Source organism: Colossoma macropomum, unplaced genomic scaffold (assembly GCF_904425465.1).
Source record: "Colossoma macropomum unplaced genomic scaffold, Colossoma_macropomum, whole genome shotgun sequence".
In the NCBI taxonomy this organism is placed as follows: Eukaryota; Metazoa; Chordata; class Actinopteri; order Characiformes; family Serrasalmidae; genus Colossoma; species Colossoma macropomum.
In genome coordinates this window covers 30745242-30772039 of record NW_023494786.1, presented here as the reverse complement: position 1 = coordinate 30772039, position 26798 = coordinate 30745242, and the positions used below count along the sequence as shown (strand labels likewise).

Genomic DNA, 26798 nt, shown 5'->3' with positions numbered 1-26798 from the left:
TCCCTGAGGGGCAGGTCACTTAAGGACAGTTGAGCCAGTTTCTGATGATGTTCTGCAGGGCAGGGGGTTTGGCGGGAGATGCCAGAGTGGGGAACTCTCCGCTGATCTTGATGTCGAAGAATTTAGCTGTAAAACAAAGAAAGATGTGGAAAATATCTCGATTACTGTGAATTCTCTAAACTACAGATCAGAGATCCGAATTTTTTTTTATCTGCCAGCAATATTTGATTGTTTGTTTGAAGAAATTCTTCACTTTTATAGAGAAATAAAGCCAGTTTGGACCAGTTTGATTAATGCCTTCTAAGCTCTCAGTCCTTATTACCAGTTATAAACATTTTTGGCTGAACTCCTTTAATTTGTTTGATGATGTTCACTACAAACACAAGAGGCCTGAAAAAACCTAGAGAAGTCTGTACATGTTAAAATCTCAGTTTGTAGGTGTGGGGAGATCAGATATTGTAGTATGATGATAAAAATTTGGAAGGTTACAGAATTTTGTCATTAGTGAAAGATTAGGGAGGATTGTTTTGTAGTATTTAGGCCACATGGTATGAAAAAATCTGAATTCTTAAAATTCTTACCTAGTGCAATGATTGATTAACGATTAAGCGTATTCATTTCCTTTAACATGTTTCACAGTCTGCGGCCATGTAGCCGCTTTAGGAAATGATTATATTAAAAACGTTGATTTGTGTTAAAAGTAGTGTAGCACAAAAATATGGCATTGCGCTCCAAGTAATCGGTGACTAATCTGCCTTTGTCTAAAGTTTTGAAAAATCCAAAAGTAACAAGTGCAAATGTTTGGGCTACACTCGATGGAATGGGATTATGTCACATGCAAAAAGCACACGTCAATGGCAGTCTTAGACATAACTGTTACAACACAGCTGTGAACAAAAGACTCAAACGTACGGAAGTCCGGAGAGGCCGTGAGCTGTTGCTATAATTTTCTGGATTGTTATCTCAAGATAACGAGTTAATTATCCTGTAATCTCAAGATAACAACTTTATCTTGAGAGCACAAGATCATTAACTGGTTATCTCGAGATAAGACTCGTTACATCAAAATAACAGTTATAACTACCTCATGGTCTCTCTGGACTTCCGTACAAATGAGCCTTTCACATTGTTTCAGTACTGGTTTTAATAAGCCCTCGTCCACTTGGCCTCACCTCCCCAGTGCCGTTCCATTGCTGTGTTCGCTGAAGTGAGGTTTATTAGCACAGTTGGCATGTCTGCTTATTATAAGCGACTTTGGGCTTATTTTTCTATGTAGTCGCTTACAAGTATCTGAATCACAATCGCACTATTGATGGTCCCTTAACAATACAGTTCCTTTAGCTAGTGCGTCAACAATGCCTGGGACTAATATATATAAAATAAATATGGGAAACTGTATCCTGTAATTTTAGAGTATTTTTGAAATGTTTGCTTATGGAAAGCAAAACAAAATAGACCTGGTTGCTTGTTTCTCTCGCGAGTTCTGGCAACCTGGTAATCCGATAACTGCAGAAAATCAGATTTAGTCAGTAATCCGATCACTGTGTTTACATGCACTTGAGTAATCAGATAATGGGGAAACTCCAGGTCTACGTGAGTCGGGCAGTAATCAGATTTCTGCTTTGGAATCAGCCAATAAACTCACAGAAGAAGACGCGACGTAAATGTAACGTAAAACTCAAACTTCATGCCGCAGCTTTTTTTAAAAGCATGGCGTCACTTTACCGGAAAATATGAACAAACATCATCTAGAAGGTGAAGAATAATTAAACCCTTTATTTCGTTAAGCATGTATTTGGTTTCAGCGCTGCTCCAAAAGTGTTTGGCTGACGTCTTGCGGCAACACTATTTGCTTATATCTGATTTCGCACATGCGCAGACTGAGAAATCTGAAAGAAATCAGAGTAAGAGTTCACATGCACTGAGAAATCTGATTACTGAGCTAAAATCCAGTTCTCTTTATCAGATTTCTTTGTCGGATTTCTAGATCAGAGTATGGTGTTTACATGACCATTTGAATAATCTGATAACTGCAATAATCCGATTATGATCGGATTACTGAGTGCATGTAAACGCACTCACTGTTGATTAGATGAGGGGCGAGTGAACACAAGTGTCCACTTCAGCAGCAGAACGTGCCCTGAAGTCATTGCAACCACTGTAGTTCCCTTTTTAACCCCCCCAAAAAGTAGACAAAGTAGTGCGCTTAGCTTCTAAGTTTTGTAGCTGGCCGATTAGCTAATCAGGCTCATGTGAGTGTGTTCTGAGTGGTGAGGTGGGCGTGATCATGTTAAATGGTCTGGCCTTTTTAAAAAGGGTACCCTGGTTCACTTAGAATGAAATTCTCAGCTTTGGCTTGTTTAGTGGGTGAAGCAGGACTTACGCCAGGAGAAGATGAAGTACTCGAATCCGTCGGGCTTCCTCGGGTTGGGCGCGGACAGAGCGGAGGTGACCGGGGTGGGGAACCCTTTCAAATTCAGGTTAATGTTGATCTCTGCAGACAGGCGGATCTCTGGAGTTCGAAGGCCGTGAACAACAAGAAAATGAGAGTCAGGTGAACACTGGCCCATTATATTAATACTCTTAATGAGAATTAAAGTGGTGTTTCCCACAGCCAGCTTTAGCTTAAGCCTAAACTTTTGTTTTAAACTTTATTGCCATTAACACACAAGTAACAATATCACCTTGAGGCTGGTCTTCTGGGATATAGCATATCAATGCTGTCGGAGCAAAACCTCATATCTCCATTATTGTCGTTACTTGGAAAAATGTCTGGTTCCTTTGACTTACATTAAAGGTGCAGTATGTTTTTCCTTCTCCTGTAAAGTTATCATTTTGGAGATTTTAAGAGCTTTTCTTCCGAGAACATACACATATGTTCCGATATATGCAGCTATATATATATATATATATATATATATATATACACACACACACACATACACACACACATATATATATATATATTGTAGAACCACAAAGTGCACCTATATAGTAGTAAGTGGAGCTGATAAAGGTCATTTTAGTTGTGATTGAGTGGTCTGGACATATATTTTCTGAGACATCATTGTCCACAACTGTATTCAACTCCAGTTCCTATTGTCCTTTGATGGGTAAAGTCTGACCTATCAAGCATTAGCTTGTTGTAAATATGGGATATTTGCTTTTTGTTGATGCAGAGTAACTTCAGCCTAAACTTAATGGTGCAACACCACTGACATTGCAAGACTTGCACATCTTAAAAAAGATGGTTCTTTGCATTGTGAAATGGTCCGTCAGACTGAAGGAGAATGTGCTGTACATGGTTCTATATAGAACCGTTTTGAAAAGTGCTCTTTATAGCACCAAAAAAGATTCTGCTATTGTTACGATGTCACGCTTCTGAAACCATCTGGGGCTATACAGAACAATTTTCAAAAAGGTTCTATACAGAACCATCGGCAGTGCATTCTCTAGCAACCTGAAGAACTCTTTTATGATGCAAAGAACCCTTTAATCATGCAAAGGGTTCTTTGAGTGTTTGTGGTTCTACATAGAACCATTTTGTTTTACTGAAAAACCCTTTAAGAAGCATCTTTTTTGAGTGTGTAGGCTTTATCCATATCCACAACACCGGCCCTCAGTGCTCAGGGTAACGAACTGCTTTTCAAGGTCTTATAATGGAGATTGTACATTAACATACAGAGCAAGTCCTCCGTGCCGTACCTGCTTGGCGAGCGCGGCGGAACTTGTTGTAAACAGAATTTTTCATTTTCTTTCCAGTGCAGGTTGGGCCGCTTCCAGCTGGGTATGAAAACTTCTGCATTGTACCTCCTAGAGAACAGACAGACTATGATTAATACTCTATTATTGAACCTGTCAGAAATATTCTCTGTTATGATTATAGAACAGTAAACAGGGGGGAGAGGTCAGCTTGTTTGAGCCAATTATAGTTCAGTACTAAAGCAAACAAAGCGAAGATAACCCTCCTTCACTGTTCCACTGTTCCCATCAACACATGTTAATGATGTACAGATAAATGAACCTCGGTTTTTGAATGAAATGATACGTAACAGACGAGTTATGGTTTCCTCTTTACCATTGAAGAGTTATGGCTTAGCATAAGGTGAGCGAAATGGCAAAAATATATCATGATACTTCAAGGAAGTTGCACAATACTCGATACAATATTTCACAATATTTATTTTTTCAGACATTTGATCGGTTAGAACAGAGATAGAAGAACCAGTAGTGCTACATTTAAAAAAAAATACTATCAAAAACTGTGAATACCATGATTTTTATTCAGTGGCTGTGTCTAAAACGTAATAAACGCTGCCTACGAATACAGTATTTTGAGGCAGAAAGGCAGCTAGTCATGTCCAAATCTAATGTTTATATAAAACGCCTGCTGAGGTTCTTCGGTTCGGCCGTTTTTTGTGTAGAAGTGTCCTTCGCTGCCTTACATAACCCTTAATCCTGTGTGCACGACGATGGGGTTAGAAATAGGAGAAAACACCAGGAGAGACACAGTGGACAACGCTGCCTTCTAAGGCACTGACCTATGAGGCAGCGGAGGTGGCAGGGCATCGAGGCAGTTGCCTTCAGCTTTGGACACAGCCAGGATTCTGCATGCTGTGTTGCACTAAATACAGTTAAATGGTAATTTTGCTCTCTTTATAATGAAAAAAGTATCAACAAGTTCTGACGGCACCCACAATACGTTCAGACCAGCATGTTGTATCGTAACATGATTTATCATGATAATGATATATCACGTCAGCCCTTAGCATTAGTTGAAGCTTAACTAGTGCTAAGCTTGATTGTAATACGTTGCATCCTTTAATACTTTCACCTTTCTTGAAGAAGTAAATGGCCTCGGGCCTCTTGCGGGTGGCGGGGACAGTCAGAGCAGCACTGATTTCTCCAAAAAGTCCATCAAAGTCCTGAGACAGAGACCTGGGGTAGCCTGGCTCCATCACGCCGTTCTCAAACACCCAGTAATTATCACCCTGAGGAGAGAGGAAGAAGAGAGAGAGGAAGAGGTTACCAGCTGAGGACCAGAGTGGGGGATACGACAGAGACTATATAATTCTGAAGTTATATTCTCTTATACAACAGTGAGTTCCAGCCACGCAAGCTGATTGGTTGAGAGGCGTTCTAACTGTGCTGTTATTTCACCATAACATCACGGGTTTTTCACAAACACTGTATCACTCTGCTGAGACGCCGTTGCTAAGCAACGACTTTGACAGCTGTAGGAGACACTCAAGCCATCTGAACGTTTGTACTTTTTACATTGTCACAAACAGAAAATGCACACTTTTAAGATCACATTTGACCGACAGCAGCTTTTCGGTCGGCAGCTGTGACAGAAGAACAGCTAAACAACCTGGAATCAGACAGAAATTAACCCAATACCATTCGCTGAACTAAATGGGCTGTAAGATGCTTTACAGACTGGCTGGAACAAAACAACATTAATACTGATCTGGCAAAAATTGACAAAACTGAGCTGAACCTGATATTGTGGCAGTTTTATGGCTCAGTCTGTACTTCAAAAGGCGAGGCTTACAGCAGACTGTGCAGAATGAGCAGAGCTCGTTACTCTGACGTAGCAACAAGCTGCTCGTTAAGGAACTATAATTTGGTGAAGGAACTGCGAACATTAAAACACATTAAACGCCGCGTTCACGGCCCAGTTTATTAATTTATTACTGTATTTATTTAACTGTTGTATAAAAGCAATAGAACACTTGAGGAGAGTTATCGCCAATAACATCACGGCTGTGATGATCTACGGCGACCAAATCACAGCCGTGATGTTATTTCGTGACATCACACTTCCTCTCGTGCTCTACTGCTTAATTAAATCGTCTTTAACTCTGTTTTTAGTGGGTGTAAGGGGGCAATGACGTCATAGTACTTTGAGAACTTTGTTTTATTTACAAGGAACAACATCGCTGACTAGGAAAGAACTGTGTAAACCAATAACAGGTACTGAAATTAGGGATACACTAAATCTTGGACTGCTGAAAATGTCGAGACTATAGTTTTCGTCTGAAACAGCACAAAATCCAAATAGTACTAATTATAGGCCAAAAGCGCCTCTTCTTGGGACTGCCGAAGTTCCAAAGCCACGGCCCCATGCTTTACATATTAAAAAATTAAAATAAAAGAGCAGAGTCGCTCTGGAATTCAGCTTTAGATGCATTTTGTAAAACTATTTAGTATCACATTTACATAATTTTAAAACTTAATATTTAATATTATTTAGCAAAGTAGTTGAGCTATTCTCCGGTTATAGAAGTGCGTAGTAAAACTTTGGCCACATAAGGGCTAAAGGGGTTCTTTCTCTGTCCCAACATGGTGATCATCACCTGTGAAGCATCGTCAGCATCATTATGTAAATTCAAAAATATCAGTAAAACCTAATTTATATCTAAATACAGAACTCTTTCTTTCCATTTTCAGTTTTTGTCCATTGTCCATTGGTGCATCACTAACTGAAGTAGTCAAATCTCAGACCTTGATAATGAAGGTCTTGCCCTGGCAGTTGCAGCGGGTGAAGGCCGTGTCGATGGGGGAGGGAACGCCCAGTTGTTCTGTGATGCTCTGGGCAGGACCAGCCACTTTGGTCTTCGGGTCCAGAAGCCAGAAGAAATGACCTGAGGAGCAGAGGATATGGATGATATGAGTCATAGCAGCGCCGGCCTTGAGGAACATCCTCAGTAAAGGAGCTGAGCAGAGACGAAGGGCTTTACCTTTGAAGACGATGATGGAGCCGTTGAACAGTGAGGTCAGAGCGTCGATGGGAAGGCCGTTACAGAGGTCAGGGCTGGAGCTCTCATCTTTCAGTGGACAGAGGTAAGGGGATTAGTGGGATTAATGGGACATACATATAGAGTTGTAAACTATTAAACTGTGTTAAGTGTTAAATGTTGTTGCTGCTTAATCCTCTGATGTCAGCCACACTGTTTCTCACCTTTATAGTTCAGCAGTAAATTATAAACAACTGGATAATTATATAAATAGATATGTATATATATTATAAATATAGATATTCCTATTTATATGAACATTTACACGTTTATTTCTTTCAAATGCAAATGTAGTTACTCTCATAACTGCCTAACATACATCAAGTCTACAGCAGTTATTGAATAATAACAATAAGCCAAGGTTCAATAATCGTAACAGCAGATGTATTATTCTGTATTTAATCTTACTAATAATTCAGTATCTGCTACTAATAATTGAGTATCTACTATTAATTACTCAGTAATTTCAATGAATTATTCAGTAACTTATTCAGTAATTTATTGAATTATTTGGTAACTACTACAAATTATTGAGTATCTACTATTAATTATTTAGTCATTTCAATGAATTGTTTGGTAAACTACTATCATTATTGAGTATCTAATATAAATTATTCAGTAATTTCAATGAATTGTTCGGTAACTGCAATAAATTATTGAGTGTCTACTATAAATTATTCAGTAATTTCAATTACAGCCTAGTCTCTATCGGCTCCATCAGTAGAATACGGTCCACTACCATGAATAAGGTCATCTTATCATATTCGTTTTCATATCATATCATATCATATTAGGTTTACAAATGCAAGAGAATTCCTTCAGTAATGCATTAACAGTGAAAGTGCAGCCCTTACTGGGCAGTCCTGCTGGGATGTTGGCTCCCAGGGCCTGAGTGATATCTGCCAGTGTGCTGGGTTTTCCAGCTCCACCTGCAGGTCCAGATCCGCTGGGGAGAAGGCTGGGGGCTCCACCTGCAGGTCCAGATCCGCTGGGGAGAAGGCTGGGGGCTCCACCTGCAGGTCCAGATCCGCTGGGGAGAAGGCTGGGGGCTCCACCTGCAGATCCAGATCCACTGGGGAGAAGGCTGGGGGCTCCACCTGCAGGTCCAGATCCACTGGGGAAAAGGCTGGGGGCTCCACCTGCAGGTCCAGATCCACTGGGGAAAAGGCTGGGGGCTCCACCTGCAGGTCCAGATCCACTGGGGAAAAGGCTGGGGGCTCCACCTGCAGGTCCAGATCCGCTGGGGAGAAGGCTGGGGGCTCCACCTGCAGGTCCAGATCCACTGGGGAAAAGGCTGGGGGCTCCACCTGCAGGTCCAGTTCCGCTGGGGAAAAGGCTGGGGGCTCCACCTGCAGGTCCAGATCCGCTGGGGAGAAGGCTGGGGGCTCCACCTGCAGGTCCAGTTCCGCTGGGGAGAAGGCTGGGGGCTCCACCTGCAGGTCCAGTTCCGCTGGGGAGAAGGCTGGGGGCTCCACCTGCAGGTCCAGATCCGCTGGGGAGAAGGCTGGGGGCTCCACCTGCAGGTCCAGATCCGCTGGGGAGAAGGCTGGGGGCTCCACCTACAGGTCCAGATCCACTGGGGAAAAGGCTGGGGGCCCCACCTGCAGGTCCACCAGCATGTCCACTGATAGAGAGGGACACTTTTATGGGGATGGTGAGCGGTTTCCCTGAAGGAGAACCTCCAGGCTGAGGTGAACCTGCTGCAGGACCCCCTAATGCTGACAAAAGGACAGTCAGGAAATTAGAGACCACCATTTAGTAAAGGCACAAACTGGAACCAGAGCTACACTGTAAAAATGTGTGCTGTAAATATACGTTTATTGACGTGATCCAGCTAAGCTGTATTTTGAGACCCCTACGCCGTCCAAGGCACAATAAAATGAGGTGTAAACAAAGTCAGTAATTTTAATTGTTTTAGAGAAACTTAGTGAGTCAGAATCATTCACAGTGGTGGTGATAGGAACCAGACGTCCACCCTCACCCTCACAGTTCTCTCACAGGAAGTTATTACATGAAATGGTTATGAATACAATACATCTAATATGAATTTCTAAAATCTATTTATGGTGGGGATGTACATGCAGGGCGTTGTGAGGCAAAATAGACCCTAAAGAATTTTCAACTTCAGATTTTCCACAATTTAACCATCAACCACGTTACATATAAAAACTCGTGTAGGTTCACTGGTGGTTTTGGATGGTAAATAAAATGTCTGTATTTGTGTTGTAGTCATGCCAACCCCTGGTTCCTATCACCACCACTGTAAATCGGAGTCTGTAAGTATCTTTAGAGTTAATTTTTCCTATTGAACTACTTTGAATGACTCAATCTCAAAAAGTGAATAATGCAGGAATTTTGAAAAATTGGTGGAATTTCTCTTTAAAAAGGCCAGTATAATGTATCATGTTATGTATCTGTTTAAAAGGGTGTAAACCGAACACAGGGTGTGAAACGCACATGCTTTGGGCATTTTTTAGCTGGCAAGGCAGCATTTAATTACAAACAAATTGTTTGCCTGCCCCATATTACATCATTCACATCAACGCTTTGCTTGTCACCTTATTAACAGTATTTTTTCCATTAAATTTTATGTGACAAAATGAGGACCCTTCCTAGGACAGTCCTAGAGAGGACCCACCTCTCTCAGCCGCAGTCGAGCTATCAGAACGCAGCCTGCAGGTGAAAAAGCCCATTAACCCAATAAAATATGAAATTTTCTGTGAATTTGAGATTCAGGACTGTCCTGATCCTCACCTGGTGCGTTAGCTGCAGGGTTGGCAGGTAGCACAGGGTAGAGCCCAGGGTTAGAAGGGAGAGGGGCTCCAGTGGGGTCAGCTGGATCTTTGGTTAGTGGCATTAACTCACTCAGACTGTCCAGAACAGTGGGCCCAGCTCCTGTGGTGAAAAGACAAGCAGCTTTACTCTTAACGCACCTGACTCAGAACTGCACAGTATCTATTTTATTATTTTTAATTTTATTTATTTAACTTTAGTTTCATTGTACCCCATTAGGCTCACTCGCTTAAAGGGGAATTCTGGTGATTATTCAAATCTTAATGCATAATTGAGTTGATAAGACTACAAACAGAGTCATTCAGAGTGGTTTGGTGTGAAATGGTTGGTTGTAGAGACTCAGATGTCTTTACAGTGGTGGTGATAGGAACCAGGGGTCGCCATGACCACAACACAAATATAGACATTTTATTTACGATCCAAAACTGCCAGTGAACCTACACGAGTCTTCTGAGTGTTTATATGTATTTATTTGTAATGTTTATGATGGTCAAATAGTGATAAATATGAAAAATGGATTTCAAAAATATATTTTATGCCAAAACTTTGTCTTATCTATTGTAAATCGCCAGAGGTGGACATCTGGTTCCTATCACCACCACTGTGAACAGTTCTGATTCTCTAAGTTTCGCTAGAACAGAGCGTTTCACACCAAACCACACTGAATGACCTTGTTTATGTCTTACTGAATTAATTATGCAGAAAGTTTGACCAATCAGTGGAATTGCCCTTTATGTACTTTCTGTAACTATTGTGTTGCTTTATTTTCATTTTATTACCATTTCTTTTTTCCCCTGTTCTTGAGCAGCACTCATTTGTAAAAAGGTTGTACAGATAAACGTACTGCATTCTTTAGAAGAAGGGAAAGTGCTAAAGTGTGCAGTGTGCAATAGCCTGTTTCACGCTACTCTGCTGTCCACTGCAGTCCAAACTCACCGCGTCTCAAAACACCTGGACCATTCTCAGCTGGGGATGGTGTTGACCCGACCTGAGCGTCAGCGTAGTCTGAAAACACTGCAGAGAAACAAACAAACATCTTTCCACTCACTTTCTGTCAATCAATCTCCATTAATGAACAAATAAAACTATTAATATTGGCGCAATTAATACAGAGAAAGCCAAAAATCAGATGTTTTTCAGTCGGATGGTAAACAAGTGCAAATATACAATAGGTTGTCATACAGAAAGCTTGATCACATTAGCATAATCATCAAAAGCTGGAATTGTGGACAAGATCTTATACCATATCAAACCTTTCAATCTGCTTCCATCTCTATTTTAGTTTTATTATCATTTCTATCTGTGTCATCACTCACATACGGTCTCATGCAGAAGTTTGGGTCAGATGACGTGGTTTTTGTTGACTTTCTAAATAACATATCCTCTACAGTGACCACACTTCTGCACATTTTAATGCACAATTACTGTTTATTTACTAAATTTAACATATTGGAGGAAAATAAAGAAGAAAATGTGGCTTGTGCAAAAAGTTATGGCACATTTTGTTTTTTATTTTTTGTGCTACACTCAGCAAATAAATAGAAATTCTGCACAAAAATTGTCAGATAAATTTAAGTTTGCCTTCTGTTCCTTCTTATTTTTACATAGAAAAATCAACAGAACATGTAATCTGATTGTAGGTGCTCAGGCCCTTATGTACGTCAGTACAGGCTCCAGTTTTATATACTCTACCTGGCTTTTCCTTTAAAGGATAAGTAAGCAGAGAAGAGCCACCCTTCTTACTTTACCATAGATTACCTATCCATTACCTATGGCTGTCTATTCTAAATGACCTGTGTGGTCAGTCAGTGACCCTGTCAGACTGTGTTGGCCCACGGCTCACGTACCTCTGCTCCTCTCCTCACTCTCGCTGTCTGACGGCTTCTTAGGAGGTTTCAGAGGCTGCATATCTGGCTTCTCCTGTGATTTGGTCTTGGGTGGCCCTAAAGACAATTCAGCAATAATATTGCACTCAGTATTCTACAAAAAACACAGAATATATATATTCAAGCACAGATATAGTGGGGTCTGAGGCCACATTGACAATCTGGGATTTTCATTTAAACCTGAATATAAATTAAAAAAGTTTTAGAATCTTGAAAAATGTAAAAAAAAAAGTATTGATAAGTAAAATAAAGAAGAAATATTGAAGATTCTGCAGTATTTCCAGCTCACTATTTAAATTTAAGCAAATAGTGGCTACTAAAAAATCATAAATTCACATTAAAATGTCAAAGATTTAGCTTTTTTGTAAATTGTCAAGCCAATAATATAATTTATAATGGGAAAAAATACTTTAATTAGGATTACTGAATATGAGAAAGGAGTGCAAATAGAAGCACTTTCACTAGCCTAAGACTTTTGGACCCCCACTGTATCTACTGCTGATCAGAAGCCCCTCAGACAATCAGGGCTGATTAATGTTGGGGTGAATTGTTACATTTATACAGCACCTGTTGGCTTGGACTGCTTAGCGTTCCTGGCTGCTAGTGCTCTGTCAGTGGCATCTAAAATAAAACAGTTGATAATACTTGTTAACACAGACTGCAATGAGTGAAGTTAGAGGAATATGTTTGCAACAAATTCAAATTTATATAGTTTTGCTCTTACACAATTTAGCATAGCCTCTTTCTGCACCAGCGGAATGAAAATCAACTTGTATATTTTTTATTAATATAATCAAATTAAATATTTTCCACCTATAACTCTGTTATCAGATAAACTACTCGACGTATCAAGATGTTGAAGCAACGTAGAAAATAGAATTTAAACACAATAAAACACTTACATACACCGATCAGGCATAACATTCTGACCACCTCCTTGTTTCTACACTCATTGTCCATTTTATCAGCTCCACTTACTATATAGGTGCACTTTGTAGTTCTACAGTTACAGACTGTAGTCCATCTGTTTCTCTGCATACTTTGTTAGCCACCCTGTTCTTCAATGGTCAGGACCCCCATGCACCCTCACAGAGCAGGTACTATTTGGGTGGTGGATCATTCTCTGACGTGGTGGTGGTGTGTTAGTGTGTGTTGTGCTGGTACGAGTGGATCAGACACAGCAGTGCTGCTGGAGTTTTAAACACTGTCCACTCACTGTCCACTCTATTAAACACTCCTACCTTGTCAGTCCACCTTGTAGATGTAACGTCGGAGACGATAGCTCATCTGCTGCTGCACAGTTTGTGTTGGTCATCCTCTAGTCGTTCATCAGTGGTCACAGGACGCTGCCCACAGGACGCTGCCCACAGGACGCTGCCCACAGGACGCTGTTGGCTGGATATTTTTGGTTGGTGGACTATTCTCAGTCCAGCAGTGACACTGAGGTGTTTAGAAACTCCAGCAGCACTGCTGTGTCTGATCCACTCAGACCAGCACAACACACACTAACACACCACCACCACATCAGTGTTGATGGACTACAGTCTGTAACTGTATGTGCTATAGATGGTTCTATATAGAACCTTTTTGAAAAGGGTCCTAATTAGCACCATGAACATTCAAAGAACGCTTTGCATGATTAAAAGGTTCTTTGCATGGTGAAAGCGTTCTTCAGAGTGACTGAGAATGTGCTGTAGATGGTTCTATAAGGAACCTTTTCGGAAAGGGTTCTATATAGCACCAAAAAGGGTTCTGCTATTGTTACAATGTCAGGCTTGTTACAGTAGAAGAACCCTTTTCAAAAAGGTTCTATACAGCACATTCTCCATCAATCTGAAGAACCATTTCACCATGCAAAGAACCATTTAATCATGCAAAGGGTTCTTTGAAAGTTCATGGTGCTATATAGAACCATTGAACCACGAGGAGATTGAAGAAGAAGCATCATTTTTAAGTATGTAGGCCAGTCCATTCCTCAGTATTGACCGTATTTATTAGTGTGTTTGTAGAGATGTTGTACCGCATTGTTCGTGGTAGTCGAAGCAGCAGGTGTTGTAGAGAGTGCAGTCCGGGTCACACTCGCACCCCTTCCCCCTCCGAAACGTCTCCCCACACCGACCCCTGCACGATCCACCTGTCAATCAACAGCACACCTTTACCTTTACTTTCTACGGTAAGGTGTGACTGGAACCACCCTACATCCCTCACAACAGGCAGACAGATGACAAAAATACTGTATATGTGAATCATATAAACATATAGTATATAAAATTAGCACTCAGTAGCAGTAATGTTAACCAATCAGCACTCAGTAGCAGTAATGTTAACCAATCAGCACTCAGTAGCAGTAATGCTAACCAATCAGCACTCAGTAGCAGTGATGCTAACCAATCAGCACTCAGTAGCAGTAATGTTAACCAATCAACATTCAGAATCAGTAATGTTAACCAATCAGCACTCAGTAGCAGTGATGCTAACCAATCAGCACTCAGTAGCAGTGATGCCAACCAATCAGCACTCAGTAGCAGTAATGTTAACCAATAAGCACCCAGTAGCAGTAATGCCAACCAATCAGCGCTCTGTAGCAGTAATGCTAACCAATCAGCACTCAGTAGCAATAATGCCGACCAATCAGCACTCAGTAGCAGTAATGCTAACCAATCAGCACTCAGTAGCAATAATGCCGACCAATCAGCACTCAGTAGCAATAATGCCAACCAATCAGCACTCAGTAGCAGTAATGCTGACCAATCAGCGCTCAGTAGCAGTAATGCTAACGTCCTGCTGTTTAAAACTATTTTGCAATACAGTTTTCTTTGATTTTATAATTAAATAAATCCTTCTACTCTCCAGAATTGAAGGAATTACCTGCATAAATTCATAGAAAGAGGGTCATTTTTTGTTTTTAGCCATTCAGCTCATTTCAGCCCCATCAAACAATCCCATATTTTTGGTATAAAGTAAGAAATAGGCAGTGGCCAGGCTCCCTTGTTGGTTCTGCTAGTGTTAATGTCTCATCCCACCTCCAGCAGTGCAGGAGACCCAATCAGCGTTCTCAACAAGGACACTGACAGGAACCCACACAAGCAGGATCTCACAAAGGCACATATGTTTGTAGTCACCAGTTCAGGTGTATATGAAGCAAAAAGGCCTGAGACCATTTTAAACGTACTTGATGTAAGAGGGATGCAGTCAAACCACTTGAATACACAGATGGTTCTTTGCATGGTTAAATGGCTCTTCTTGTCACACATGGTTCTTCAAAGAACCTTTTAAAATTGTTCTATATAGCACCAAAAAAGAGTTCCAATATTGTTACAAGTTATAGAACCTTTTTTGTTTGGTACTGTACAGAACGCTTCTTGGTCAGAGTGTAGATGTTAAGAGTCTTTAGCAGTTATTAAGCAGCGAGTCCATAACCATGGTGAGAGAGTCTGTTTTTAGAGGTGAGTGAGTGTCGATCGGCCTTACGGAAAGTGCAGACGTCCTCATAGTCCTTGCAGCATTCGTCGTGTGTGATGCAGTTGTAGTCGCAGTTACACAGCTGACCCCGGATGAAGGGCTCTCCACATCGCCCCCTGCAGCTCGCTGCACAGCAACACAGCACAACTCTGGATCTACTGTACATCTCTGAGTGGGAATCAGCTAAACTCTTAATGCAGTGTGACGGCTGAGGCATCGCTAACGTGAAACCATGAAAAGTTCACTTTTCAAAATGCTTTAATACAAATGAGCATGTTCTCTTCATCAGACTGACCATATTAGACCAAGCAGGTCTATTTAGAGAAAAACAATATCAGGTGTGAATATTCGTGGCAGTATTAGTCACAGTGCTACATGTTCAGAAATATATTTATGTGATATTGTTTTCTTCTAACTCATACTGAAATCTGATATATGGCAATGTGACATATATTAGGATGTATTGATTTCCCATATATCAAACTGATATTAGATATATATGCCAACTTATTTAAAACTGGCTATTTTCAAATATGGGACCTATAGTTTAGTCATATGTAACCATGTATGAACACATGTGTAACACAACAACAATATATGATAGAAAGCATTAATCATATAATAATGGATGGCACATATTACTCACATATCACTGCTGTCGGAAGAAAACCTTGTATCTCCATTTTTGTTGTTTTTCAGTTTTTGACATAATTTGAAAAAGCCTGTTGACCTTTACATTGTGTGCAAATCCTATGAAGAATGGACCAAAAGAAACAGCCCAAAATTGCTTGGAAAAAATTCTGGTTCCATTGACTTACATTAAAAGTAAAGTAGGTTTTTTCCTTCTCCTGTAAAGTTACCATTTTGGAGATACGAGGTTTTCTTCTGACAACAGCGATATGCTAGTTATTGCATTATTGCATGTATGCTGCTGCTGTATTTCATTTAGATTTTTGGTTAAAGAAAAGTGTTTCAGTGTTTGTATCAGACATATATGTAAGGTCCATATATATATATATATATATATATATATATATATATATATATATATATATATATATGATGATTTTCACTGATGGTTTTGGCTGGTCAGAGTCCAGATTTAAATCCTATAGAGAATATTTAGTCTCACATTAAACACAAACAAGCTTGACAATGTTTTTCAACTCTCTAAAGCCGTCGACAATATTGACTCTTCTTTCTGTAAAAGATTATCTGCAAATTTACACACTTCAACATTTAAAGAAATCAAAAGAGAAAGTTGTATTAAGTTACTATATCTGTGTTGTTAAGACTATCAAAAGCTTAATATTTTGCATTTTGGCCCATTTATTTCGCCCAGGAGTGTACGTACATGTACATATATTTTGAAATATATGCCTGATGATATATGTATATATATGATAATATATGGCTATATATTAGACTTCTGTAGGGAAAATAAACCAGCTTAGTCTGTAATGTAAGTTATTGCAACAGCAATAACAGCGGTTTGCAATAAATTTAAAAAGTTTGAGCTGTAAAAGCTGAAATCTGTAAAAGTGTCTGACCTTGGGCAGCACACAGGGGCAGGAGAACATAGGTCATCAGTAAGAGAGAGGAAATCAGTGAAGATCCAGCCATCATAGCGCTCTCAGTGGAGAATGACCAAAACAGACTGAGAGAGACAAGAGGCAGGCGGGGTCATACACAATTCCATATAATATAATATAATATAATATATACTCTAATAATGAACACTACAACATTACAGTTTAAAAATAAAGGAAAAATTAATAAAGATACAACCTATAGAACATAAAACCCAAAGACCCAGTAGAGCAGGGCAGCTTACCTACAGTCCGGTCAGAGGTCCAGTTGGTTTGTCCGGCTGCAGTTTGTCTCTTATATACCCTCGAGCAGCTGGATTTCTCCTGTGGACCAGAGCATTGTGTAATTAACCACTGCAGCCCAATTAAACCACAATGATGCAAAAGACTGACCTCCTACACACGTCCACACACTGTGTGTTTTAGCGTGTATCTGTATTACTGTCTTCATAAGGACCTGCTACTGAACAATGAATTAATACTGAGAAAAGTGCTGAACTGAATTTGCTTGTTTTTAAATGTGCATCATTTCCACATGAATATCTATTAACATCTATATTACATCAACATTATATTATTATACTATATTACATTATTTTATCTTTCCGTTTACTTACATTTAACTGTGTATGAACTGATCTAATACATATTATAATCAAGTAAGCTGAATGCATGACTTTTCTCAGTGAGGTTAATGAAGCCTAAGGGTCTGTGTTTTATTTCTCACTCTCATAACTACATAACTTACATGTTTTATAGTAGTTATTGAATCATTTATAGACATTAATGACTAATAAGAATTTATTTATCCTTTTTCTTATATATTTAATCTTCATTATCAGATTTCATGTTTAACCGCAGCTTCAGGAGCCAAAGTGAAATTGTTTTTGTTTTTTTTTGTAAGTGAAAACTGCATTTTATACTCAAGAGGAAACAAAATACAGAACGCCCCACAATCTGAGAATTTTAATGTTTAAACATTTTAGGTTTGCTTTCATATGGAAATGAAAATAGGTAAGCAGTTTTTCTTCTTCTCTGTCTCTGGCAACAGCGTGTCAAATTTTGGCTTGGCCTTTCAAGAATATATATATATATATATATATATCTCCAAAATGGTAACTTTTCAACATAGTATGTCAGAATTTTATCTTAATAACTCAAAATCTCAAGATGTCAAAGATTCTGTATATATATATATTCGAGAAGCCCCAAATATTCTGTGATGACTCTCACTGGGACGAAGCAATCTGAACAAAACAATGTGCAATGAGGTCCTCAGTATATGGAGCTTTGAACAAGCCGGGATGCCCCTGCGTCGGAGCGACGAGGAAGGTGCCGGACAGCCGTCGGGATGTTTAACCTCCGTTTGCAACTTCTGGGTGCAGACCCCCGTACCCCTTCATGTGTCTGGCAGAAAACAGAGATCACTTCCAGCTTTGCATGTAATGCAATCAATGGTCAAGGTATGTAGCGTATTTTTTTGTTTTGACAGCAGAGATATTTTCTCAAAATATTGATTCAGTATCTCAAGATAGTGATTTATTTTTTTCTTGAAATATTGTCTTAGTATCCCAATATAATGGCACATGTTCTCAAAATGTTGACAAATATTGAGAAACTTTGACTTACTATACCAAAATAATGATTTATTCGAAATTTAGCACACTATTTTTAAAAGTGTCAGAATGTTGACTTAATAACTCAAAATCTTAAGTCATATTTGTGAAAACAAGCCATTATTTTGAGATACTGCATCACTATTTCAAGAAAATAAGTCACTACTTTGAGATACTGCATCACTATTTCAAGAAAATAAGTCATTATTTTGAGTTACTTTGAGTTACTGCTAAAAACCGAAAACCCCACAGGTTCCCACAAAGAGAGTAAAACACACCATCCAGCCTACAAAAGTGCATCTGTCTGCCTGAGGATCGATGAGATCACAGTGAATAGATGCTGTTTTACGAGTCAAACAGTGGCAGCTTTTAAAGATCAGGCTAAATTAACGCGGTTCATTCTGAACTCTCGTGTTACAGTGTGGCCACCTCAATGGCCAAAAGAGGACTTTTAATCAACGGCCCGAAAGCCACAGACACGTGTAGCAGCAGGACTCTCACACTGTATGTTTTCCCTCTGCCACTCGTGTGTCTTTTCTCCGCCTCCACTGCTGTCTGTTCAGGTTGTTGAGGTGAGGGTAATTGTTCTTGGGGGTTTCGTGTGGGCCTCATGGCTGTTTTCGGCCGCCTGCTCGTGTCAGACAGACTCATATTACCAGCCCTGAGGTCACGCTGCTCAGTTTAATCCTGAAGTTGGTGATGGAGGAAACTGATTTAGATATTTTTGTGGTATTGGAATCAGACGGGGATCGTTTTTCACACTCCCACTGACTGTAATGAATATCTGCTGATGTGAGTAACGCGTGACAACAGACAAAAGGCCGCACATGAGCTTGGCTGACCTAAACAATCAGTTCCTGCACTGTGTGGTGATAATTTACTCTGAAATTGCTGAAATATACTGTTGGGGAGCCTCAAAAACAGAGGTAGAGCTGGATGATTTGGCAAAAATTTAATATCAGGATATTTGAAGATGTTTTCATGATTTATGATATGTCACATTTTTTTCTGACATCTGATAAGTTGGAACACATTTAAAAACTAGTGTCAAAAACTATGAATCCAATTACTTACATTGGGCTGCAATAAATTCACTTAAACAGGACTAATTATGCTCTTTGCAATCAAACATTAATTTACAAAGTACTGACTATATCCACAATGCGGTTGTCAAAAAATGACTTTTTCCTAAAAATATTGATTTAGTATCTCAAAATAATTACTTATTTTCTTGAAAATTCTGATTTACTATCTCAAAATAATTAAAATATTAATCAAATATTGAAATATTCTTTGAAAATGTTGACTTACTTTGATTTATCTTTAAATTTATAACTCATTATTTCAACATACTATGTCAGAATTTTACCTTAATAACTAAAAATCTCAAGATGTCAAAATTTTGCATTGATTTGGAAATTTGAGTTGTTTAAAGTCCTGACCACGTCCACAATGTGCTCAGAAAAAGTACCGAACTGTGATGAAATATGTCACAATAATGATAAATATTGTTATACTGCACAGCTGTACATGATGGTTAACCAGTGGGAACCTTCAGGACCTTCAAGGCAGAGAAGATCTAATGACTTCCGTTTAAAAAAAAGTCTGCAATTTTTAGTTCAGTTTTGTTTGAAATAATCCTCATACTTATATAGCTTAAGGGTTGAATAGGCAGGTGTATGTAAATATGTTGAAACCTTGATTTCTAAACAGGCTGTTTTTGCAGCTTTGTTTATATATATGGACTGTATGGACTGGGACGTGCACAGTATACATACATACATACATCACCTAAACCGCTTATCCTTCTGGGTCGCGGTGGGGTGCTGGAGCCTATCCCAGCTGTCATTGGGCGGAAGGCAGGATCGTGCACAGTATATGATTTGAAACTTTAGCAATGTTTACATGCTACACCAAACACTTTTGTTTAAAAACAGGGAGGAAATTTACAACCCCATTTCCAAAAAAGTTGGGATGTTGTGCAAAATGTAAATAAAAACAAAATGCAATTATATACAAATCATTTAACCCAAATAGTTCATTGAAAATAGTACAAAGACAACATATCAAATGTTAAAACTGAGAAATTTAATTGTTTTTTGAAAAATATTTGCTCATTTTAAATTTGATGCCAGCAACATGTTCCAAAAAAGTTGGGACGGGGGCAACAAAAGGCTGGTAAAGTTGTGTTATGCTAAAAAAAAAAACTGTGTCCTCCGAGCTAAAGACCACTCAGCTTGTTATCAGTGTACAGTTCAAAAACCAGTATTTATGATGGTGTAGGGGGGCTTTAGTGCACATGGTATGGGTGACATGCACATCTGTGAAGGCACCATTAATGCTGAATGATATATACATGTTTTGGCACCATATGCTGCCATCCAGACGACGTCTTTTTGAGGGAAGGACTTGATTATTTCAGCAAGACAATGTCAAACCACATTCTGCATGTATTACAACAGCATTGCTCTGTATTAAAAGAGTCCAGATGCTAAACTGACCTACCTGCAGTCCAGACCTGTCAGCACTGAAACATTTGGCACATTATGAAATGAAAAATATAACAAAGGAGACCCTGAACTGATGAGCAGCTGAAATCATATATCAAACAAGAACGGGAAAACATTTCACTTTCAAAACTACAGCAGTGTCTCCTCAGTTCCCAAACACTTACAGAGTGTTGTTAGAAGAAGAGGTGATTAAACTCAGTGGTAAACAGGCCCCCGTCCCAACTTTTTTGGAACGTATCGTTGGTATCAAACTCAAAATGGGCAAATATTTTTCAAAAAACAATAAAATTTCAACATTTGATCTGTTGTCTTTGTACTATTTTCCTTTAAAAATATGGTTTACATGATTTGCACATCATTGCACCCTATTTTTATTTACATTCTGCACCGCGTCCCAACTTTTTTGGAAATAGGGTTGTAGTTTTTCCAGGATATATAAATATAATTATTTTGGTATAATTAGAAAATAAATTTTCAAGAATACTCTGAATATACAAATGTGAATTACTTACACAGAAGTGGAGCATAGACAGTAAAAACAATACACAAAATAAAAAACAGCCCTAAATATATATTCTCATGCACACTTTATTAAATATGATTTATGCATTGATTTTACTTGTTTATCATCAATGCACTGATACATTTTTATACCCCTAGTTTCAATTTCTTTGAAATCCTACACAAAAGCGTTCTTCATTTGTTATGATTTCAAGTCTGTAACAATAGAAGAGCCCCTTATTGGTGCTATATAGAACCCTTTTCAAAAAGGTGCTATGTAAAAGCATATACAGCACATTCTCCATCAATCTGAAGAACCCGTTCATGATGCAAAGAATCCTTTAATCATGCACAGGGTTCTTTGAGTGTTCATGGTCCTATACAGAACCATTTTTCTTTACTAAGGAACCCTTGAAGAACCATCTTTTAAGTGTGTTCTACAATCCCGCTGTTAAAGGTGCAGTTTAAGAGGAGCCCCTTCTCTCAAACACAGTTTGGTATAGTTCGGTAAGTGAAGCTGGATGTTAAGTGTAACAAATACAGAGCATTAAAATATCCAGCATAAACGGAATAATCTGTGAGGCTGTGATCTTCATTCCCAGAGATGTAAGAACATTTTTACTGATACAATAAAACGGCCTGGTGTGAAGAACAAACGTAAGAGAGCGTGAAGACGTCCGCTCTGAGGGAAGTGGTTTTTGCTGAGGTAATGTCTTTCTAATGAAAATATAGGCTACCACACCTCGGAACACACTGTCCCCATTATTCAAACCTTCTGTTCTGACCGTGAGCTTCTACGAGTAGCCGGACGCTGTTACCGAGGCAGCTGCTGTCCAGACACGTGTTTATCCACGGGGCCGCGGCCTACTCGGTTCCCTCTGTCCTTAATGATGTCGTCTTTACTCAGTTCTGCCAAAACATACAGCTTTTCTGTTTAAATGTCTTGGCTGTAGTGGTGGGCGATGTAGCATCCAGAACACTGGCTGAATTGTTTTGAGTTGTGTATTAACTGTTACGTCAGTAGGATGCAAACACACACAGCTTCTTATCTGGATCTCCAGCTCCACCTTAAACGGTGCAGCTCTTACACTCCGGAGTCTGTACAGGTGTCAGAATGTAACTGCTGCTGCATTTAAGGCGGAACGGAAAAGTTTGAAAAAATTGTAGAAATTCAGATGTGGAACAACATTTAGCACCGTTTTTTGCCAGATTTGCAGAGCGAGTGTAGAAAGCAGTACTGACAAACGTTTATATATACATTGTTTGGTTTTCTTTTTACCTTTTTACACAATAAATCGTTTCTGATTCACTTTGTTAGGAAGTATAGTGACATCCCGGAGTAATGAGCCAAAAATGGGTTTTCTTAAGCATCTGAAATGGTTTTATTTGAAAATATATCGGTACCACTTATAAAGTGTTTATGAATGGTTTACAAATAGTTTGTTCGTGGTTATTAGTCGTGTCATAAACACTTCATTAATCATTAATAAGTAGTTATTACACATTATTTAAAAGGGAGCTGTTATATCTGATGAATATGAGTGTGATGAAGCTGACAGGTTTAACACTGACTAATGATGAAGTCACAATAACATTAAGAAACATCAAAATCTGAACAATATAAATGAATGTAAGTTCACTATTAGGCAAACAAAAGGTTATTTTGTGTTGTAACTGCTTATTAACGATTTAAAGGTATTTAAAACCTAATTATTAACCATTAATAAACTCATTTTAAACCATCTATGAACACATTATAAGGGTAGTCTTATTTTAAAGTGGTACCAAGTTTATTTTGACATACTGGAGCCGTCAGAATCGTAATAGTGCCAGGACATACATTTTTGGCTGTATGCCCACTGTTACTTTGCTGTGCTTTGTCCTAATCTCTGTCCTCTTTTTAAAGTCTATAAAAACTCTTTGCTTTCTGACTTATAAGACTTATAAGACCCACTAATATTTTTAGCATTTTGTCTAATATTTTCACATCTTTATGATTTTAAGTCATGCTTTTTTGACGTGCTTTTCTCACTCATTTCTTTAAAGTCAGTTCAAGTCAGCGGTTCCCAGTTATAGTCCTGGTGAACCTTTGCTCTGCACATTTGTGTGGTTCCTCTACTCTTCACACCTGACCCAGCCAATGAGGCGCATGTTAACTAGTTAAAGGGAGTGTGCTGTCTGCTGGGTCACCAGTGCCCTCAGATTCTGCATGTGAACAGAATCCAGTGTTGCTTTTTTCCACCAATTTTGATCCACATCTGTGGGAGTAAAAGCCCTCTTCAGACCACTGGGCAGAGAAAAGTGTCTACAAGTGGGGAAATCTAAGGAAACCTGCAACATTCTTTCCATCTTGGAGGTTTTCTCTTAGTTTGTCACTAAGAGAGCTGACCTTATTAAATTATATAAACTTTCTCATAACCTTTAAAACAGATATTTATTTATTTTTGTAACATTTATACAAAGGTACGCTCTTCATATAATGCACTTTTACAGGATTGACATCGTCACAATAGAAGAACACTTTTTGGTGCTGTATAGAACCATCAACAGCACATTCTCCATCCATCTGAGGAACCCTTTAACAATGCAAAGAACCCTTTAATCATGCAAAGGGCTCTTTGAATGTTCATGGTTCTATATAGAGCCATTTTCCTTACTTCTTTTTTAAGAGTGTATGATATACTACTACACTGTACTGCAGTATTAGTGGTGGCTGGTGGTCCATTTTGTGTATTTAGTGCTATTTTTTAAATAGATATTTTGCACATATAACAACAACATTAGTGAGCACACTGCTCTGTTATAACTTCAGATCCAGGCTTATATCATATAACTCTAAATAAAATAAAGCTGGGGAAAGAAAAAGGAAAAACAAATAAATTAATAAATAGAGGAAAACAGTAAACAGAAATAATAAAATAAACGGACAGAAATTTCAAGAAAAGATAAGAAATAAGAGGGTCTAGGTACGATACATAGACATTCATAGCAGCAGGTAGAAATAACAATTATGTATTATGTATTATAAAAAGAAAAAATTTGCTCAAAAAGCTTGCTGCTGTTTAAATTATATTTTTGCTATAAATAAGAGAAGGATGTTTACATACATTGCATTTGTTTTTTCATTAGAGGTCTTCAGCTGTTATCCCCAAAAATTTACATGTTCAATATTTAGTCTAAAGTGAAATTTGATGTTTTGTGAAGTTATTTAGTCAAGTCAAGTCAAAGTTTATTTATATAGCGCTTTTTACAGCAGGCGTTGTCACAAAGCAGCTTTACAGAAAAATCTGGGTCCGAGTCCCCATGAGCGTCGCCAGTGGTGACAGTGACAAGGAAAAACTCCCTAAGAGCAAGAGGAAGAAACCTTGAGAGGAACCAAGACTCAAAGGGGAACCCATCAACACCGGATGGCAAACAGCGTTAGAATAAAATGTTATAATACAAGAAAATTTGAACTTAGAACATCTGGGCATGTTGCCATTCCCACTGGCATTGCTTGACTCTCAGAAGCTGCAGTGCTACCAATTTGACATTTTTCCTAGTAACGTTAAGCTTTCAGTGCACAGCATCTGTGTAGAACTGCTTTCGCTTTGTCTTATAGATTCGTTAGTAGCTTTTGAACTTCAGAGCAGCCAGCATCAGTGCAAATGACAGTGTAAAGTCTTCAAATGTCGTATAGAAGTGAACTGACAAAACAAATCTCTACCATTTAAGCATGACGGCGGTGAGCCTAATGCAGTTATTTTTGTAAACAGGGTGCAACGGTCATCAATGGAGCAAAGCCAAGGGGTTGCCAGGGGTGGCCAGTCCCACCCCAGTATGAAGTATGGCCTCCTTCTGGCCACCCCAGTCATGGAAAGTGAGACCGTCAGCCATGATAAGTAAAATAGTCACCAGAAAAAGTTTTCCCACCAAGCCTGTGTGAAATGTTACGCTTCACAGTGCAAATCTGCCATCAGAGTCTTAACCACTAAGTTCTAATGTAAAAATTAGCATAACTTGCTGTGAGAGGATACGTTTACTGAGCAAACAGGCGAGTGAATGTGAGCTGCATTATGAAGTCGGCTACGTGATTTTAAGATTTAACTAGCAAACGTTAAGGCCTTTATAAGGTCTCTGTGCTGTGACGTGAACAGAAACCTGACTGGAAGTCGTCTTAATGCAGTTATGTTATAACTGAAGTTTGGGGGGAGGAGCATGGCTGAAACCCCTCCTTCTCCCAATCTAACGCCCTATTAATTCACATCCTCACCTTCCATTCCCATGACGAAGTGTTCACAATCCCCACCGTCACCCCATCTCCCCCCTGTTCCTCAGTCCTGCATCAGTCCTACTACAGCTATGAGGGGGGGTTTGGCCTTCTAGCTACAGGCAGAAGGTGCCCAGAACTCCAGTCCAGGTTTTCAGACCCCCCCCCACCCCAATCTTCCTTCATACTACCACCACCATGTTAAAGGCACGATCTGAACTCACAAACAAAAGTATTGATTTAGGAATTTGCTGAGCTGAGTGAAGACAATTTTCTCAATAATGTAACCCATGAATGGAAGATTAGAAATAGGTTATAATAGAAGTTATTAAGGACAGAAACATCTAGGTGGCTCTGTTTTAGCAGAGGCTTGATCACAGCAGTTTCCAGCGGCCCAGTGAAGAGCCTGAGAGGAGTGACCCATTCACTATTTGCAATAAATCCATTGCTGGGCAGCCAAGGCCTTCTTTTAAAGGCGAGTGGCAGAACATCAAGAACACATAATTTTAGAAGCTAAACTGTTTCCTTGAGAGTTTTCAGGTCAATAGCAGAGAATTTGGACTTTTTTATGTATCTTGTTATTTTGAGGTGGTACATGCTGACTCTATTCATAGAAGAAGTGGTGATCTGACCTTTAGGGTTTTATTACTAAAGAAAGCTGCAAATTCATTACGTTTCTCCACAGAGAGGAGTTCCAGGTCTGCCTGTGCTGGTGGGTTTGTCTGTTTGTCAAACACTGTAAATAAGGTACAGACATTATTGATGTTCTTATTAATGAGACTGCCTGGCTTTATGTACTTCTAAGCTGTGGTTATTAGTCTGTCTTTACAAATGTTGTAGTGAATTTGAAGTTTAGTGTGTCTTCATTTACACTCAGCTTTCATGCGTTCTCTTTTCTGTGTGCTTTGGGCCTTTTCTGTGTGCTTTGGGCCTTTTCTGTGTGCTTTGGGCCTTTTCTGTGTGCTTTGGGCCTACCAGAGGTTGTTTTGGTTCTCACAGGTGCCAAAGCACCAGTAACATTCACAACTTTAGAATTAAGGCTATTGAGAGCATTTTCAGGACAGTCAGATATTATACAGGGTACTTCATCCATAGTTATCATAATATTATTTTTATTCATATGTTTATCCATAGCAGTCATTATTATTATTATTATTATTATTATTCATAATATAATTTATTATTCATTATCATTATTATTATTATATTGAGCTCCCTATTGTTCTCAGTTACCTTTTCTTCACACAGACAGGCCTGGTCAGCTGGGCCAAATCTTTAGAAATAATAAAATATCTCACTACACACACTTAAAAAAGACAGTTCTTCAAGGGTTCTTCAGTGAAGAAAATGGTACTATATAGAACCATGAACACCCAAAGAACCCTCTGCATG

The 26798-nt window shown here is 39.0% G+C and overlaps 1 protein-coding gene across 1 annotated transcript; it reads right to left on the bottom strand.

The window, feature by feature from the left end:
- Positions 1–16786, bottom strand: prg4a (proteoglycan 4a). The gene is made up of 16 exons (XM_036597728.1): positions 16776–16786; positions 16492–16598; positions 14951–15067; positions 13500–13613; positions 12047–12100; positions 11441–11536; positions 10530–10607; positions 9555–9695; positions 8276–8518; positions 7655–8208; positions 6744–6825; positions 6508–6647; positions 4835–4991; positions 3706–3813; positions 2384–2512; positions 1–126 (listed from the first exon to the last, which is right to left on the bottom strand). Exons 2-16 carry the CDS (start codon positions 16565–16567, stop codon positions 20–22), a joined length of 2196 nt encoding a protein of 731 aa, XP_036453621.1. The 5' UTR covers positions 16568–16598; positions 16776–16786; the 3' UTR covers positions 1–19.
- Positions 16787–26798: the final 10012 nt, after the last annotated feature.